Below are 14,698 nucleotides of genomic sequence, written 5' to 3'. Positions count from 1 at the left end.
ATCAATTCCATTTCAGTTGTTTTGTGTGCGCATTAGAAGGTCAAGGCTTTGCTGTGTTAGTTATTCAGAAAAATATGAAAAACCTATTTCGGGCTTAGAGCGGCCTTCAAAGGTAGGAGGGAGGAATGGGGAAAGAATTACGTTATACAATATGAAGTAAAAATCTTCCTTCTTCAAACCTTGGAGTTTGTAGAATTGACAGTTAGGAGAAAATCCTAAGTATCCTGGTATTGGTATAAATTTGGCAAATTCAATCCCCATTGGCAAATTTTACTCCAAAATAATCAAAAGATAATAAAAAATGGAAAATCTGTGGTGTTGGTTTTTAGAAGAATTGTCTTCAAGGATATATTCATGCTCAGCTGGTACAAGGACTTGAAGCAAGCCTTGTGCAGTGACTAACTGGAAATTACTATATTTTAGGGTTGATTTCTTTGGGTTCTTTCTTCCCCCGCCCCCTTCCCCCCCCAAACTATCTGTTAAGTTACTAGCAAATGCAGGAACAAATTAGTCAAGTTAAATGTGCTCGTTAGGTGTTGCTGCGATTGGATTACTCTGTGATCAAAATAATGTTTGCGTCCCCACGTCCCACAAACTTAACTACAGTTTAATCTGTGTTCTTAATAATGATAAGAATTTCAGCATTCGTCAGAGTAGTGATAGTGGTAGTGTTCATGTCCAAATGGAGCATTTCCCACGGTTTTGATGGCAGAGACCTTTGTAGCAAACAATGAAAAGAACGTTTTCTATTCATTCTGCTTCCTGTGAGCAAATATTCTATTCCTCATTGTCTGTAACAAAATCCTTCCAAGTGCAGGGTAGCTATAACAAAGATTTATTTATCACCAGCAATATTTACCCTACCTGTAATTCATTATCACCTATTTTATTCTAGTTCCGAACAGGACCTGCTGTTTGTTCTCTTCTGCACAGAACGAGAAACCAACCTGATGAAACTATCACCTTTGAGCAAAGGTGTAGGGTATGTGTCACATGGAAAAGTTATTGTGTAGTCGAGCTCTGAAAACATTGTTAGAAGTATTGCTCCTTATTTGCTGTTCCAAATTGAAATCATAAATGTAATTAGCTACCAATTTTCTTTGAACAGATGTCCGTATGTTAAAATAATGTATGAGTTAGTTGTAATGAACTAGAATCACAGGTTTTAAGAATTTTCACCTCTTTTTGAGTTGGTCCTGTGCTTGATGCCAGTCCCTTCTTGCTGCCTTTGTTCCCCTTTATGGTAGCATTTGCAGCAAAGCCAAGAGAGGTTCATAAATAGATATTAACTGTGAGGACAGCTTGTTGGATTTTCTCCTTCTGTTTCCAGAAAACTCTGAGATAAAGCAGATGAATATGCATACAGTACGGGGGTTTTTTGCACTTCTTGTGCTTGTTCTTTCGGTGCCTTTATCAATATTTTTTATTATTTCAGTATATTAATCTGATGTGCGTGTATCAGAGCATCTTTGTCATATCTGTGAAATGGTTCTTTCTCAAATATCTAATCGCAGCAGAAACTAGGAAAGGTTTTCACACTGTTCTGTGGAAAGTATGTGGTGGAGAAAGATGTAACAACTTCCTAGAATAATGAATGCATTTAGGCAGCGTTATAGTACCTGTGGCAGAAAATCAAAGCTGCTCTGACAGCCAGTTCTCTTCTGTATGATGAGAATAAAGAAACTGCTGTCACGTATCAGAGGAAGGGTGTCAGCCTAGACGGGTATCCTGCCTCCAACAGGGCTGGCCCTAAGCAGGAGCCTAGGGTATAGCAAAAATAGGGCAAGCGTATACTTTACAATGTAATAATTTCTTTTTCTGGTTCTTAGTCCGTAAGTCCCACCTCTCTTTTCCCAGGACTGCCTGGTATCAGTGTAGAGCCAGGTGCGTTCCTTCTGGTGAAAGTAAGTGCTCAACATTGGATACAGTGTCAAACAAAGGTGATGCTGCCAAGGAGGTCAGGATGTATTCTCAGGTACTACAGCTGGAACAAGGGGGAATCTATATGGCTGCACTTCCAAACTGAGGATCATCCAGGTGCAGGAGCTGGAGGAATTCAGGAGATCTAAGGCCAAATCCCAGTGCGTATGCATATCATGCGTGAGGAAAGGAAGAGCAGTGAGGGGGGAAGATATGTTTTCCCAGCTCAGCAATCTAGGGTGGTATCAGTGGAGGAACATCACCCTGCAGTGTAACCTCATCTTATCTGGAAGGGCAAGATGTCCACACAGGATCATTGCAGCTTTGTACAGCAGTTCTGGAACTGGCAGTAATTGTAGTGCCTTTCTTTCTAGCAGCAAGGGACTGACAGCGTAGGCACTGAAGCCTTGGGGGATGTAGGTATGCGCTGGGGAAAACACGGTCCTACAATTTTTTTTTTTTTTTCTTTAAATGAAAAGTCCTTGCCTGCAGTGTCAAATTTGTTCTTGCCGCTGGCATGTTTTAATGACTACTGTTCAGTGTGCTAGAGTGACATGTCTGCCTTTATTTGGTTTTGGAAACTCTTGAGCTTTTACTTTCCCACAAGTCTGATGTTAATGCGTCATATATTTATGACGTGGATTACTGTGGGACTTCTGAAAGATCATTTGAAAGTAGGAAAGGGTTAGCCCAGAGGCAGCCCCTCTTAGAGATGGACTCTTAAACATCAAAAGAGCGCAGATGAGAACATACGAGAGACTAAAAGCCCTCAGTTGGGAGGAGTTTAAGATAAACGCTCACCAATAACCTGCCTGCGTTAAACCTTTTCCAGAATGCGTGAGTCTGAGAGAGCAAGGGAGCTATAAAGGGTGAAGCAGCTAGCAGGGCACCAGACCAAACTGCCCACCTCTCCTGAAGGGTTGTGGCCCAGGTGTGAAGAGGTGCTTTTAGAAGGAATCAGCATGGAGCCTGAGGAGTACAGACGGAGAGGTAAGTGATCCTTTACTCTTGGAAACAGGTAGCATTTGCTTGTGGAGATCAGCTGTTGTAGAGCTGGGAATGGTACCCAGAATTAGGATGGGCTATACATACTCTTCATTTGCAGACATGTCCTTGAGAATTAGATCTGCTGAGGCCGAGACAAAAATGTGTTCCAGGGTTGAGTTTAATGGATTTGGAGTCAGTGGATGACTGAGGCTTTTTTTGGTCTTAAATTTAAAATACTGTGGGAAAGCTGCAGAACTGTGATTCTGAATAAACTTGTGCCAAGAGGTTATGCACAGTGGTTCTTCCCTGGATGACACCATGAAACTTCAGTGATACTGGCACAGTTCTGGAGATGGGAAGCAAACTTCGGTGCCAGGGCTGGAGGAGGTTGCCTAAAAAGTGGAGAAAAGGTGTGGACCTGTGCAGTTTTTTTAAGAAGATGCAAAAGGGGGTATGCCGTAACGACAGGGAAGCATGGGGAATTAGGCAAATTTGATGTCTGAAATGCAGTTTCAGTTAATTTGTAGGCAAAAAAATCTGTCTATCAGTAATTAAACTGTACTTGTACCATGATTGTATTTTAAAGGTACATTTGAACTATTCAGTGGCAACGCTGAAATAACCCTGTGGATCTGTTCTGTGCCCGTGGAGCCTGTTCTAGAAGCCGTGTCCCTACATTATTAGATGGGACAAGTAGGGTGTAGGAGGAAGGTTAGTTCCTGTGGCTGTCCTCGGAGCAGTATTCCAAGCCCTGTCCGATGCTAATGACAAATTGCATGAAGTACTAGCACTGTTAGTTTTCCTGCAATTGAAACTCAAAGCACTGGTTTGCTTCTTGCAGGGAAGGAGATGGTGGACTACATCTGCCAGTACCTGAGCAATGTGAGAGAGAGACGAGTGACTCCTGATGTACAGCCAGGTTACATGAGAGCCCAGTTGCCAGATTCTGCCCCAATGGACCCAGACAGCTGGGACAACATCATTGGAGATATAGAGAAGATTATTATGCCTGGGGTAAGAAATAAAGTATAATCACAAGAAAAAGCCATTACTACCTCGGGTGAACACCAAATCCTGGAATGCACAGGTTCTACAGAACATGTATCTAAAGTGCCCAAAATATAGAATAAGGTTTGCAGAAGGATTCTGGAGATTACTGTTGTGTTCCTAAGTACAATTTTAGGGGACAGACCGAATGTATTTTTGAAGTATTTTATACATTAAGAATAACTCATGTTTGCTTAGAGGGGAATAGTGATTTTCTGACACTGGTGAATTTAGCTTCACAAGACCCCTCTGCCTGCTGACCTGCATCATCTCAGAGGTGAAAACCCAGGCACAGCAAGGTGAAATGTCTCTTGTCCAGGGTCACCTACCTGTAAGATTTGTCTCCTTGCATGTAAAGGTCTCCTTCCTCTTGTGTATAAGTATTGCAGATTCTGCTAAATGAGTTCATATTACCCAATTAAGTGTTTTAGGTAAGAAGCTGTTTCAAAGTGTATTTTAAAATTTTCTTTACAGATGTTTGCAGAAACTTGGTGTGATGTAGGAGACGTATTCACATTAAACATACTTATGCTGGTGTCCCACATACAGGCTCCTTCAGTGTAAGGAGGGAGGCTATATGATTTGTAAATTGGTGTGTGTGACTGAAGGCAAGATATTGTTTGACGAAATAAGTAAGAGCAATTTTGTTGCGAGGGTTCCCTGTATGAAGATAAATGTTTTGATAAATATTTCTGACTGTTGTGTCATGTTCAAAAGACCATTATTTCCTGTTCTGAGTCTTTGACTGCCTGTTTAATTCAGATAAATGCTTTTGCTGTAATTTGGAATTTATCTAATAACGACCCAGTATTATCATTCGCTAGTGCTGCACTCCTGTTACTATCTCTGTAGCTTTCTGCTAGCAGATCTGTAATTGCACATATTAGGTTGCTATGATCCTTTTCCATCACTTTAAACAGATACTAATCACTACATCATGTGCAGAAATTTGTGATGTTTTCAGACCTAACTTCTAGATAATTCTGTTCTAGGTAGTCCATTGGCAAAGTCCACACATGCATGCCTACTTTCCAGCTCTTACTTCCTGGCCTTCACTCCTTGGAGATATGTTGGCTGATGCAATTAACTGCTTGGGATTCACATGGGTAATTTTCTTTTTGTTATTTTAGATATTTATCTCCTGTGTGTATTATGCAGGGAGCAGGTCATAGCCATTCTCTCTTCTTCTGTGAGTCAGTATAATTATTTACTTTAACCAATTGTATGTCATTTGCATAAATGACAAAGATCACTTAGAAAAATAAATAAATAGAATATATAAGAGTAAACATTACCTAGTAGTGAGAATGAATTAAAGAAATATACCACTAGAAATGTCTGTTTTCTAATCCTTTGCATATCCCACTGTGAGCATTGTTCCCTGTCATCTAGTCTCAGTGCCAAGACGGTTACACAAGCACTGCAGGCAATAGAAGAGACACCATCCATGACTGCAGGCTACGTTGGGCTCTGTTCCAGTTCTCCGGCTCCTTTGAGAGAACACATTTCCCATTTTTCCTCTTCGGAAAATAATTGTTTAGTGGCCTGTCCCAGTCTGAATATTTTGTATCCTCCTGCAGCAGGTACACAGTGCTACTTGGTTATGACTCTACATACCTCAGTAGCGTTCTGAAGCCAGTGTTTTCCCCAGTGGTGAAGTTGCCTGGATTTGTAGACTTATGTCTCCATGTAAGAAAGCAGTAGAAGCTCATAAACCTTCAAAGAAATTGGTGGTTATAGTCTTCATGTAGTTGTATAAGATTAGCTCATTGCATACACAGAAGCACCCATTTCTGTGCCCTCAATCTAGCTGTGATAGATTTCTGTTAAGTTTGCAATGTGAACAGAGTCTTTCTTAAGTGGAAAGCTGGATACTGCAGAACGGCTTTCATCTTTCTTTTGCCACTGCAAAAAGCCTCCCTTAACTCAGCTGGAAGATAGATGAGCGCTCTGTCTCTTCAGGGACCAAGAGCCTGTACTTGTGTGGTGAATTGCAGTTTCAGGGCTTTGTCTCAAATAGCTCATTGTGAATTTTTTTTTTATATGAATGACTCTCAAATTATTGATAGTTTAGAAGCTCAGCACTGAGAGTGATGCAGGTCATCTGGAGAGAGCATTTGAAGGAGGTTAGTGGGAGTCTGTATTTGGTTTTAAGAGAGCAGCTGTGAATGAACAAGGTACCTGGCACTCACCCTCATCTGTGACCTTAACCTAGCAGTCTGTAGTACAGAACTCAGCAAACAACATAATTTTTATTGCAGTAGCGTTGTATTCAACTAGGTATGGGCTATAGCTTTACCCCATGAGCTACTTACATCTCCAGTGTCACAGAGCTGGTCATCTGCCTTTGTTGCATCTGGGTGAGACTTCTCCCAAGGCAATTAAAACCCGTTAATAGCTATTAATTAGAATGTGATACGTGGTTTACTCTAAGGGTTATACTCCTACTGTGTTTGCAGGATGAATTACAGGCTGATTCTCTTTTTTAAAAATTATTTTTCTAGGCCTCCAGTCCAGCCTGTACAGAGCTGGAAATGAATGTGATGGATTGGTTGGCTAAAATGCTGGGCCTTCCAGATAAATTCCTGCACCACCATCCCGACAGTGTGGGTGGAGGAGTATTACAGGTAGGGGAGATCAGAGGTGGCCTCATCAACATTTTGTTTTCACTCAGGTGATTTTCCTTCTGGGTGATAGTTTTTCCTGCAGGCAAAACCAACAAGATTTGCTCTATGGGTCTGAATAGAGATGAAACCCAATTTGACGTTACTTTCACAAATTTTAGTATTAAATATAGAAGATTATAGAACAGGAATTAGTATTGCTTTTAGTCCTGTTGTGTTATGGATGAGGAGCAGGTATTCTTGTGGCCTTATATAAGGACAGAGGAGAGTTAGGTTTGGTTTCTTCGGTCTGTTTCACATAAGCAAATTATTCACTAAAGTGATTCCTGCATAATTAGAGAAGGAATCCTTGTTGTTCCTTCTGCCAGCAGTACGTAGCCACGCAAGAAATTATTTTTCTTTTTTCTCATGTCTACTTTGAGAGTTGCAAGGTCAAGGCCTGAACCTTTACCTCCTTTCACAAGGCCTAAATGAGTATCCCCTGGAATTGGTGCAGAGACGCTGTGGTGTTGTAAGGAGCTTTGCTCAGGTTTGTCATTTTTATGGGAGATACTGCATTTTAGCTGTAGAAGAACAAAAGGAAAATGTGATTTATTTACTCCCCCTAACTTTCAGTCCTGCATGTTAAAAGTATACAGCAGCTAAAAGGCTTTATTTTGTGTCGCTGGCCCAGGGACCTGCTCATCAGCTAGCAAGTTTTCACTGCATCCCAGAAAAGCGGTGGTAGAAAAGAGGGGATGGGCAGCTGAGCACCTCAATGACATCCGTAAATCCCTGACAAAATAGCAATAAAGGAGTAATATGTTGCAGTAAATGAGCAATGTCTTTGCAGAGCACTGTGAGTGAATCAACCTTGGTTGCACTGCTAGCAGCAAGGAAAAACAAAATTCTGGAGATGAAGCTTTCAGAGCCAGACACTGATGAGTCCTCACTCAATTCTCGCCTCATCGCTTACGCATCTGATCAAGTAGGTTCTTTTGGTTACAAAGAAAATAAATTTGCTTCTGCTGTCTTGTCCAGACCACACAATGCGAACGTGACTTTCTGTACCAAGACAAAACCGCAAACATGAATGGTCACAGGCATAAACGAGCCCCTCCAATGTTGCTTTCTGCAAATGGGGAAACGAAATCTGTGTGAGATGAGGTTTTGTAGGGTCCTGGCAGTCTTCAAGAGACTGTTTCACGTGACTTACTTCGGCACGTCCTTCCTGTTGTGTCACAAAGCCTTACTGCAGTAAGTAGGTGCTGATCTCGTGCTGCTGCAGCTCTTGTTTCTTCACAGCCTCCTTCCACTCGGACAGGCATGCTGAGGGCATTACTCCAGTGCTGCTTGGGGTTGTGGTCTCCACTCCGGGCCTCTGTGCTTGTTCTTGGAGGAGACATTGACACAGTACTGCAGCTCTGCCTGCAAACCTGTTCCATCCTTGGACTCCTGAACTGAACAGTTGTATTCCCCTGTGAAAACTGCAACAGGAGACACACTCGTTCTGGCTCTCTTAGTATAACTAAAAGGGCTTTTTCTCATCAGGGGGTTTGGTCTACCCCAGCCCAGAAGTAAGCAACTTCAGGGGGCGGTTACCTTCTTATGGCAGGGAGGAGGGAATAAACTGAGGTTGATCCATTTCTAGAGGCTCCTTTAAGAGCTGAGTTCTGATAAATGGCCCTCCAAACACAAGGTGAGGATGCCTGTTACTACAGTTTAGAGACCAGAACCCAAATAAATGGAACATAAGCATTCACTGGAGTAACAGTTTCTTGTAGTTACTCACAAAGAAACTTTCAGACTTGTATTAATATGGATTATAATAAGGACCTTATCTCTGCTTTTCCTGCTGTCTTTATAAGGCCATAACTTACCACAGCTGTTCAGCTTCAGAGCTTGCTTTCTTACTGTTTTTCTTTTTTTTAAAGGCACATTCTTCTGTAGAAAAGGCTGGCTTGATTTCTCTTGTGAAGATGAAATTTCTGCCTGTGGATGAGAACTTTTCCCTCAGAGGTGAAACTTTGAAGAAAGCCATTGCAGAAGACAGAAGGAAAGGCCTAGTGCCAGTCTTTGTATGTTCAGCTTTCTGGTTGGGAGTATCGGCATCGTTTTGTGTGCTTGATGTCAACGTAAAATTTAATCTGAAACATTCCTTATTAATTAAATATGTTAGCTGGAAGTTAAAATGCATAAAATAATTTCTATTTTATTGGAAAAAAATTAGTATCATTTCAACTGTCTGTGATGGCCTACCCACTTTTAAAGTGCTGCGTCCATTTGTTTAAAAAATGCCATCTTAACAGGTTTGTTTCCTTCTAGGTTTGTGCAACTTTGGGTACAACTGGTGTCTGTGCTTTTGACAATCTCTCAGAACTGGGTCCAATTTGTAAGTGTCTTTTAAGTGTCTTCCCTCCCCTCCCCCTCCCCTCCCCCGAGTTGCAAACTATGATAGCACAGAAAAGATAGAATGAGAAATTCTCGTGCCAAAACAAAGGAGAGCAGAAACACTAATGATCTGAGTTTTTCAGATGTGTCTCAAAGATCAGTGGACTCAGCACAAGACTTCGTAGTGATTTTTATAAGATTTAGGTTAGGATGCTAAAGTACATTCTACTCAAGATGGATGAAATTTGCCAACTGATAAATCTTTAATGTGGTTATTCAGGGAATACAGACTGTACAGTACAGAGTGCAGTACTGCTGTAGGATGGATACATAAATATTTAACCTAGCAAAGGCATTTTGAAGGTGGTGTTTGCTAGGACATCTTTTGTAGCCACCGGTTCAAAAGGTAGATTTTACATGATTGCAGACCTTATTCTGGCTTAAATTCTGACAAATAGCTGCTGTGGCACTTTCTCTTGTTGGGTCAGCGTCAATTCTCTCTCTGGGTCTTTTTTGCTTGCCACTGTGTCTTTATTCTGGCATTGTACTGGGGAATTTCACTTAGTAGAAAGGCAGGTGAGACAAATCAGATGTTGAAAAGCCTCATATGAAATATGGAATAGTGAATTTTCTTATAGACACCATCTGATTTCAGCATTATCCTATGTTTTGGGGTTCTGGATCCACAGCTTTAGAATAAAACTAGATTGTCAATTGTCTTGCTTGCTATTTTGTTGTCAGCCTGTCTGCCTTCTGCAAAAACATGCACCTAGTTTTCAGAGAGGAGAGATTAAACATGTACTTTGATTCCTTCTGTCCCTTACGTAAAACTATTTCAATTCCAACAGGTGATGCTGAGGGACTCTGGCTTCATATTGACGCTGCGTATGCAGGAACAGCATTTGTATGCCCTGAATTTCGATTATTCTTGGATGGAATTGAATATGCAGATTCCTTTACCTTTAACCCTTCCAAATGGATGATGGTTCATTTTGACTGCACTGGATTTTGGTGAGTAAAGGCAAAACACAAACACCACCAAAAGGATAACATGCAAATTGCAGAGTTTTTCTCTGCATAATTTTTGCTAAATACAGTTCATTCTACATTTGATAGGGTTAAGGATAAATACAAACTACATCAAACCTTCAGTGTTAACCCTGTTTACCTCAGACATCCCAATTCAGGAGCTGCTGTTGATTTCATGGTAAGTTGTTATTTGAGTTAAATTGTATATAAAATGTTCAAACAGACTACAAAATTCCTCACACTCTGGAGCGTGCTTATCTTATAGCTGGTCATACTATATAAAAGCATAAAAGCAATTATACTGAGATCCTAATGCAGAGTAAGTAATAAAACTGAAGTGAGCCCTGGTTATGAAAATTAATTATAAAATTATATGTAAAATATAGAGATTGAAATACTTAAGATTTTTACACAGATGGGGATCCAGCCTTGCCTTTTTAGTTAGAAGGGTCATTTCTGTGCATTGTGTTGCTGAAGTAATTCCTAGTGGTGGCATTTTGACTGGTTTTCTTGTACCTCTGGTACATACTAAAAGAGAGAAAAGAGTAAGTGATGGAAGTGCCACGCTGTAAAACAGCAGTAGAATGAATTACATTTTTCTTCGCATTAAGATATTCATAAGAGAGCTAAGGAGGCATTTCACTTTAGATCAGTCTTACAGCAGATTTCAGCACAGGAAAACAAAAGAATATTCACTGCCAATTGTTTCTGCTATGATCTCACCCTGGTCCTGAAAAGATAATTGTTTCCTTGAAATCAATAGTGCTTTTCACTAGAGTGAGTGTGGAGAGGAGTGGAAAAAATTTATCAAGGAGTCCCTCTTGCGGTTAAATAGGACTCTGCATATAATTGCGTAGCTCCCTAGAAGTATTTGCATTATATGTTCTGTCACTCTTCTGCATGCGTTAGGTGTTGCTTCCTCTGGAAGGGTCTTGCCCTACATCAGCGGTTGCTGTTTATAATTGTTTTGGGAAAAAATTCAGGATGGTACTTAAATATGCAAATTACAGGAACTGATTTGAGCACTCGGATCTAAAGTGTAAATGGACACATCTGAAATTGATAATGCTCTTTAAATGCAAAAAGATGTTGTTAGCTGGTAATTAACAAAAAATTCTAAGCATATCCAGGCCATAGATTAAGAGGAATTGCCAAAATCTTACTTTTGCAATTAATTGAAAAATGTGTAGATAGAGCATTTCTTTGATGGCTATTTCCTAGGTTTAGCAGATTTTCAGTAATTTGAAATGATTTGTGTCAACAGAGATTTCTGACCTAAGTCTGAAGCGACAGAGGCAGCAGTGTAAGGGGACGCTCCTTTCTGTTGTTTCTGCACTCGCTGGTCAACTGTTGTCTTTTCACAGCACTGGCAAATTCCACTCAGTCGTCGATTTCGTTCTTTGAAGTTGTGGTTTGTGATTCGTTCATTTGGGGTGAAAAAGCTTCAGGCTCATGTCCGACATGTATGTAAATTAACAATCCGAGCATAAATGTATGATGTTCACTTACTGGTAGCTAGGGCATAACAAGTCCTCTTGCACAAAAAGCTTGCGTGTGAACACTCGGTGGGTGCTGATTTTACTGGTTAAGTAATTTGGAAAGATTGACTGTGTAGACAAAAGATTTCCTGTACCCTTCCTGCAATCAATAGGTGATGGAGAGCGACTTGGTCAGTCAGTGCCTTCTGCACATGACCGAGTACTGATCTTAGAAGCTTTCTTTGAGGCAAAGCTGCAGCTGTTAGGGAGGCAGGCTGTGATGAATGGCTGAACCCATTGCGATGAAAATTTATGGTCTTAAGTCTTTGGAGCATAAATAAAGGGATCATATTTTGGATCAATGGTTGGTTGCAAAAGGACTAATCTGAGAAGGCATGTTGTGTTTTCAAATCTTCTTCTAGAAAATTCCTATATCTAGTCCAGTTACTCTTATTCATTGTCAAGGGTTTGGGCAAATAGAGACAGACTTTTAAATTCTTAGCTTGGTCGTCATTCTTCTGTTTGCTGCCATTCATGCATTGGAATGATGTGTTTTAGTAAGGAAAGGAATTCTTAACTACTTAGTTTAGTGTCTTACAGTGGGTTTGTGACAAACCAATACATAACTACTGGGTTTTTTCCTTAATTATAGGGTACTGAAACAGCCAAATTCTTTGAATCCTTGGTTAAAAGTGATCCACTCTTTGAAATTCCTGCCACAAGACATCTTGGACTGGTTGTATTCCGTCTAAAGGTAAAGACTGAGCCTTTTGCATGTCTCTTTGGAATCAATTGACCACAGCTGATCTCTCCCCAGACATTAAGAACTTTGTGTAAGAATTTGTAATGCTGGAGTTCTTATGATGTTTGGATGTTGTTGGAAATTCTAACTATAGTGTCTTTATTTTTTTTTTTCTTCTTATTCATATTTAAAACAGGGTCCCAACTGGCTGACAGAAAAACTCCTGAAAGAACTAAGCAGTTCTGGCAGGCTCTTCCTTGTTCCAGCAACTGTTCGTGACAAATTCATCATTCGCTTTACTGTAACATCTCAGTTCACAACCAGGGAAGATATTCTGCAAGACTGGAACATCATTCAACATACTGCAGCCCAAATTGTTAGCCAGAATTATGGGTTGCACTGCATCAATTCTGGTGATGGGTCAAGAATAATCCCTAATATGATAGTTGAGCCTAGCTCTGATGCCACTAGTAATGATTCTCAGCTTTATCTAGATAGAGGAAAACACAAAATGCCTTCCAGAAAAATAGTAGTTCAGCCTAAGAAGTCAGCAGCAAGTCCCAGTACATGTGTGGTTAGTCAACAAGTGAGAGGTCAAGGGGATCCTCTAGATGACTGTTTTCCGGAAGATGTCCAGGATGTTACCAAACATAAGTTAACTTCTTTTTTATTCAGTTATTTATCTGTTCAAGGCAAGAAAAAGACAGCACGTTCCCTTAGCTGCAACAGTGTGCCAATGACTGGTAGTCTCGAGCAATGTAACCCCAAGGCAGCAGCCACTGAGAAGGAGTCTCATGCAAATGCCAGAATTCTTTCCAGGCTGCCTGAAGAGGTGATGATCAAAAAAAGTGCCTTCAAAAAACTAATTAAGTTCTACAGTGTCCCGAACTTTCCAGAGTGTAGCATTCAGTGTGGCCTTCAGCTGCCTTGTTGTCCTCTGCAAGCCATTGTTTAACAAGTAAAAGAGCTCGGTCCGTAAGACTTCTCCAGGTAGAGAACCAAAGTTTGTTTATTCACATGCAATACTACGTGTTACTTTGTCCAATATGTAAGTAGTGGCAATGACCACACAGAAAATTCCTGTGCTTTTACTGGTGGAAACCTCGTGTACTTATAGATTAAAATACCAAATAAATCTTGCAGCCGTATGACACAAAACTCTGGTTTGTAGACTATGGTGAAGAATGCCAATTTCTGCCTTAGAAGTCCTGGTAATGGACAGTTTGTAGCTGGTACTCCAGAGCCATTTTGACAAAATACGCTGGTAGGGGATAAACCGTTTGACTATTTATTTGCACCATGGACGCTTTTGGTTTTTTAAGACTTTCACTTAAACTGTCTACACTAGTGTAAGGATCTGCGTGTGCAGACAATGCCAACATCACTTCTGAACTGTGCAGAAAGAAGGGTGTAACCCAAGAGATTTTGCTGTATTAGGGCAATTTAAAAACTCCCTGAGTTTAAAAACACAGCAGCCCTGCCATTCCCTCTGTGGAATGTATTACAGTACACAGGAGGCGTTACACGGCCGTGCTGCAAGAGCGGTTGCCCTTGCTCTGAGCGCCTGTGGCCTTCCTCAGCATGGCCTAAGGTCTGTGAATCACAAGTGCGTGAGGGAAGAGAGCGGGAATGCTATTTCACCCTTTCTCAGAAGAACGAAGGGTCATTACAAAAGAAAGCATCTCTGTGCAGCAAACAAACTTATTGCTACAAGAGGCCAGTGATTTACATATTTTTCAATAACAATTTAAAAACCTGGGGGGAGAACAATCTGTTGAAGGCAACTCTAAATTCAGAGATACTACTATTGAGTCAGGAAGTGTGATGATTGCTAGGAGATTATTCTGGGAAAGCACTGCTAGATGCTTGCTGCCTTCTCCATAGTTGTCTCCTGGCACCTATAATCACCCCCTCTTGAAGGCAGTGCATCTGCCAGATGGATCTTCAGTCCGACCCAGTACAACTGTTCTCAAGTTATATAAACAATGAGCCTGGTTAATCAGAAAAATTTCCCTACTTCATACAACATCAGCTAAACTTGGTGGGATATACTGAAGCATGTGTTACAAGAGGCAGTAGAATTTGGCCTGTTAACCCTTTCCAGTAAGAAAAGATCTATTTTATTCCATTCTGTAATATTATTTGCCTTTTTTTTTTTTTTTAAATCCTAGAGAAGCCTAAGGCCCACTTTATTGTGAAGTACCTGGCTTGCCATTCCACCATTCGCACCTGAAGGAAAATATATCTTAGTTCTTACAAATTGTTCTCGTTCTGTGTGTGAATTTGGTGCATGAAAGATAAGAGGGTAAAATTGATAATGGGTGAAAGTTAATGTAAGCATCTAATACGGTCCTTTTTTGATTAGTTACTTTGAAACAACGAAGTTTCATTAATGGTCTTTTTTAATGAGTTTTCTGTTTTGACATAGGGATGTAATTTTTACTAATGCAGTGGTTCATCCTTTAATATGAATATAAATGTACCCACTTTCGCATGCTTAG

At 40.5% G+C, this 14,698-nt stretch overlaps 1 protein-coding gene across 3 annotated transcripts; it reads left to right on the top strand.

Moving 5' to 3' along the window:
* Positions 1-68: 68 nt before the first annotated feature.
* Positions 69-14,200, top strand: HDC (histidine decarboxylase). Of its 3 annotated transcripts, none has more exons than XM_037394291.1 (13): positions 69-982; positions 2,753-2,910; positions 3,749-3,921; positions 4,947-5,060; positions 6,459-6,581; positions 7,411-7,545; positions 8,492-8,635; positions 8,883-8,949; positions 9,797-9,959; positions 10,065-10,155; positions 11,342-11,440; positions 12,108-12,209; positions 12,394-14,199. In XM_037394291.1, exons 2-13 carry the CDS (start codon positions 2,883-2,885, stop codon positions 13,150-13,152), a joined length of 1,998 nt encoding a protein of 665 aa, XP_037250188.1. In that variant the 5' UTR covers positions 69-982; positions 2,753-2,882; the 3' UTR covers positions 13,153-14,199. The 3 variants fall into 3 exon arrangements, with proteins under 3 accessions (XP_037250188.1, XP_037250187.1, XP_037250189.1); XM_037394290.1 differs by having other exon boundaries at positions 1,858-2,910; XM_037394292.1 differs by lacking the exon at positions 6,459-6,581 and having other exon boundaries at positions 1,858-2,910; positions 12,394-14,200.
* Positions 14,201-14,698: the final 498 nt, after the last annotated feature.

Source organism: Falco rusticolus, chromosome 7 (assembly GCF_015220075.1).
Source record: "Falco rusticolus isolate bFalRus1 chromosome 7, bFalRus1.pri, whole genome shotgun sequence".
Taxonomy (NCBI): domain Eukaryota; kingdom Metazoa; phylum Chordata; class Aves; order Falconiformes; family Falconidae; genus Falco; species Falco rusticolus.
The sequence above is the reverse complement of the archived record's forward strand: the minus strand, read 5'-3'. Positions and strand labels throughout refer to the sequence as shown.

Excerpts from the sequence above, each read along its gene's own strand:
- HDC (XM_037394291.1), top strand. The coding sequence starts at position 2,883 with ATGGAGCCTGAGGAGTACAGACGGAGAG. Across the intron at positions 3,922-4,946 it reads AGAAGATTATTATGCCTGGG|GTAGTCCATTGGCAAAGTCC; the intron begins GTAAGAAATAAA and ends ATTCTGTTCTAG. Across the intron at positions 8,636-8,882 it reads AAGGCCTAGTGCCAGTCTTT|GTTTGTGCAACTTTGGGTAC; the intron begins GTATGTTCAGCT and ends GTTTCCTTCTAG.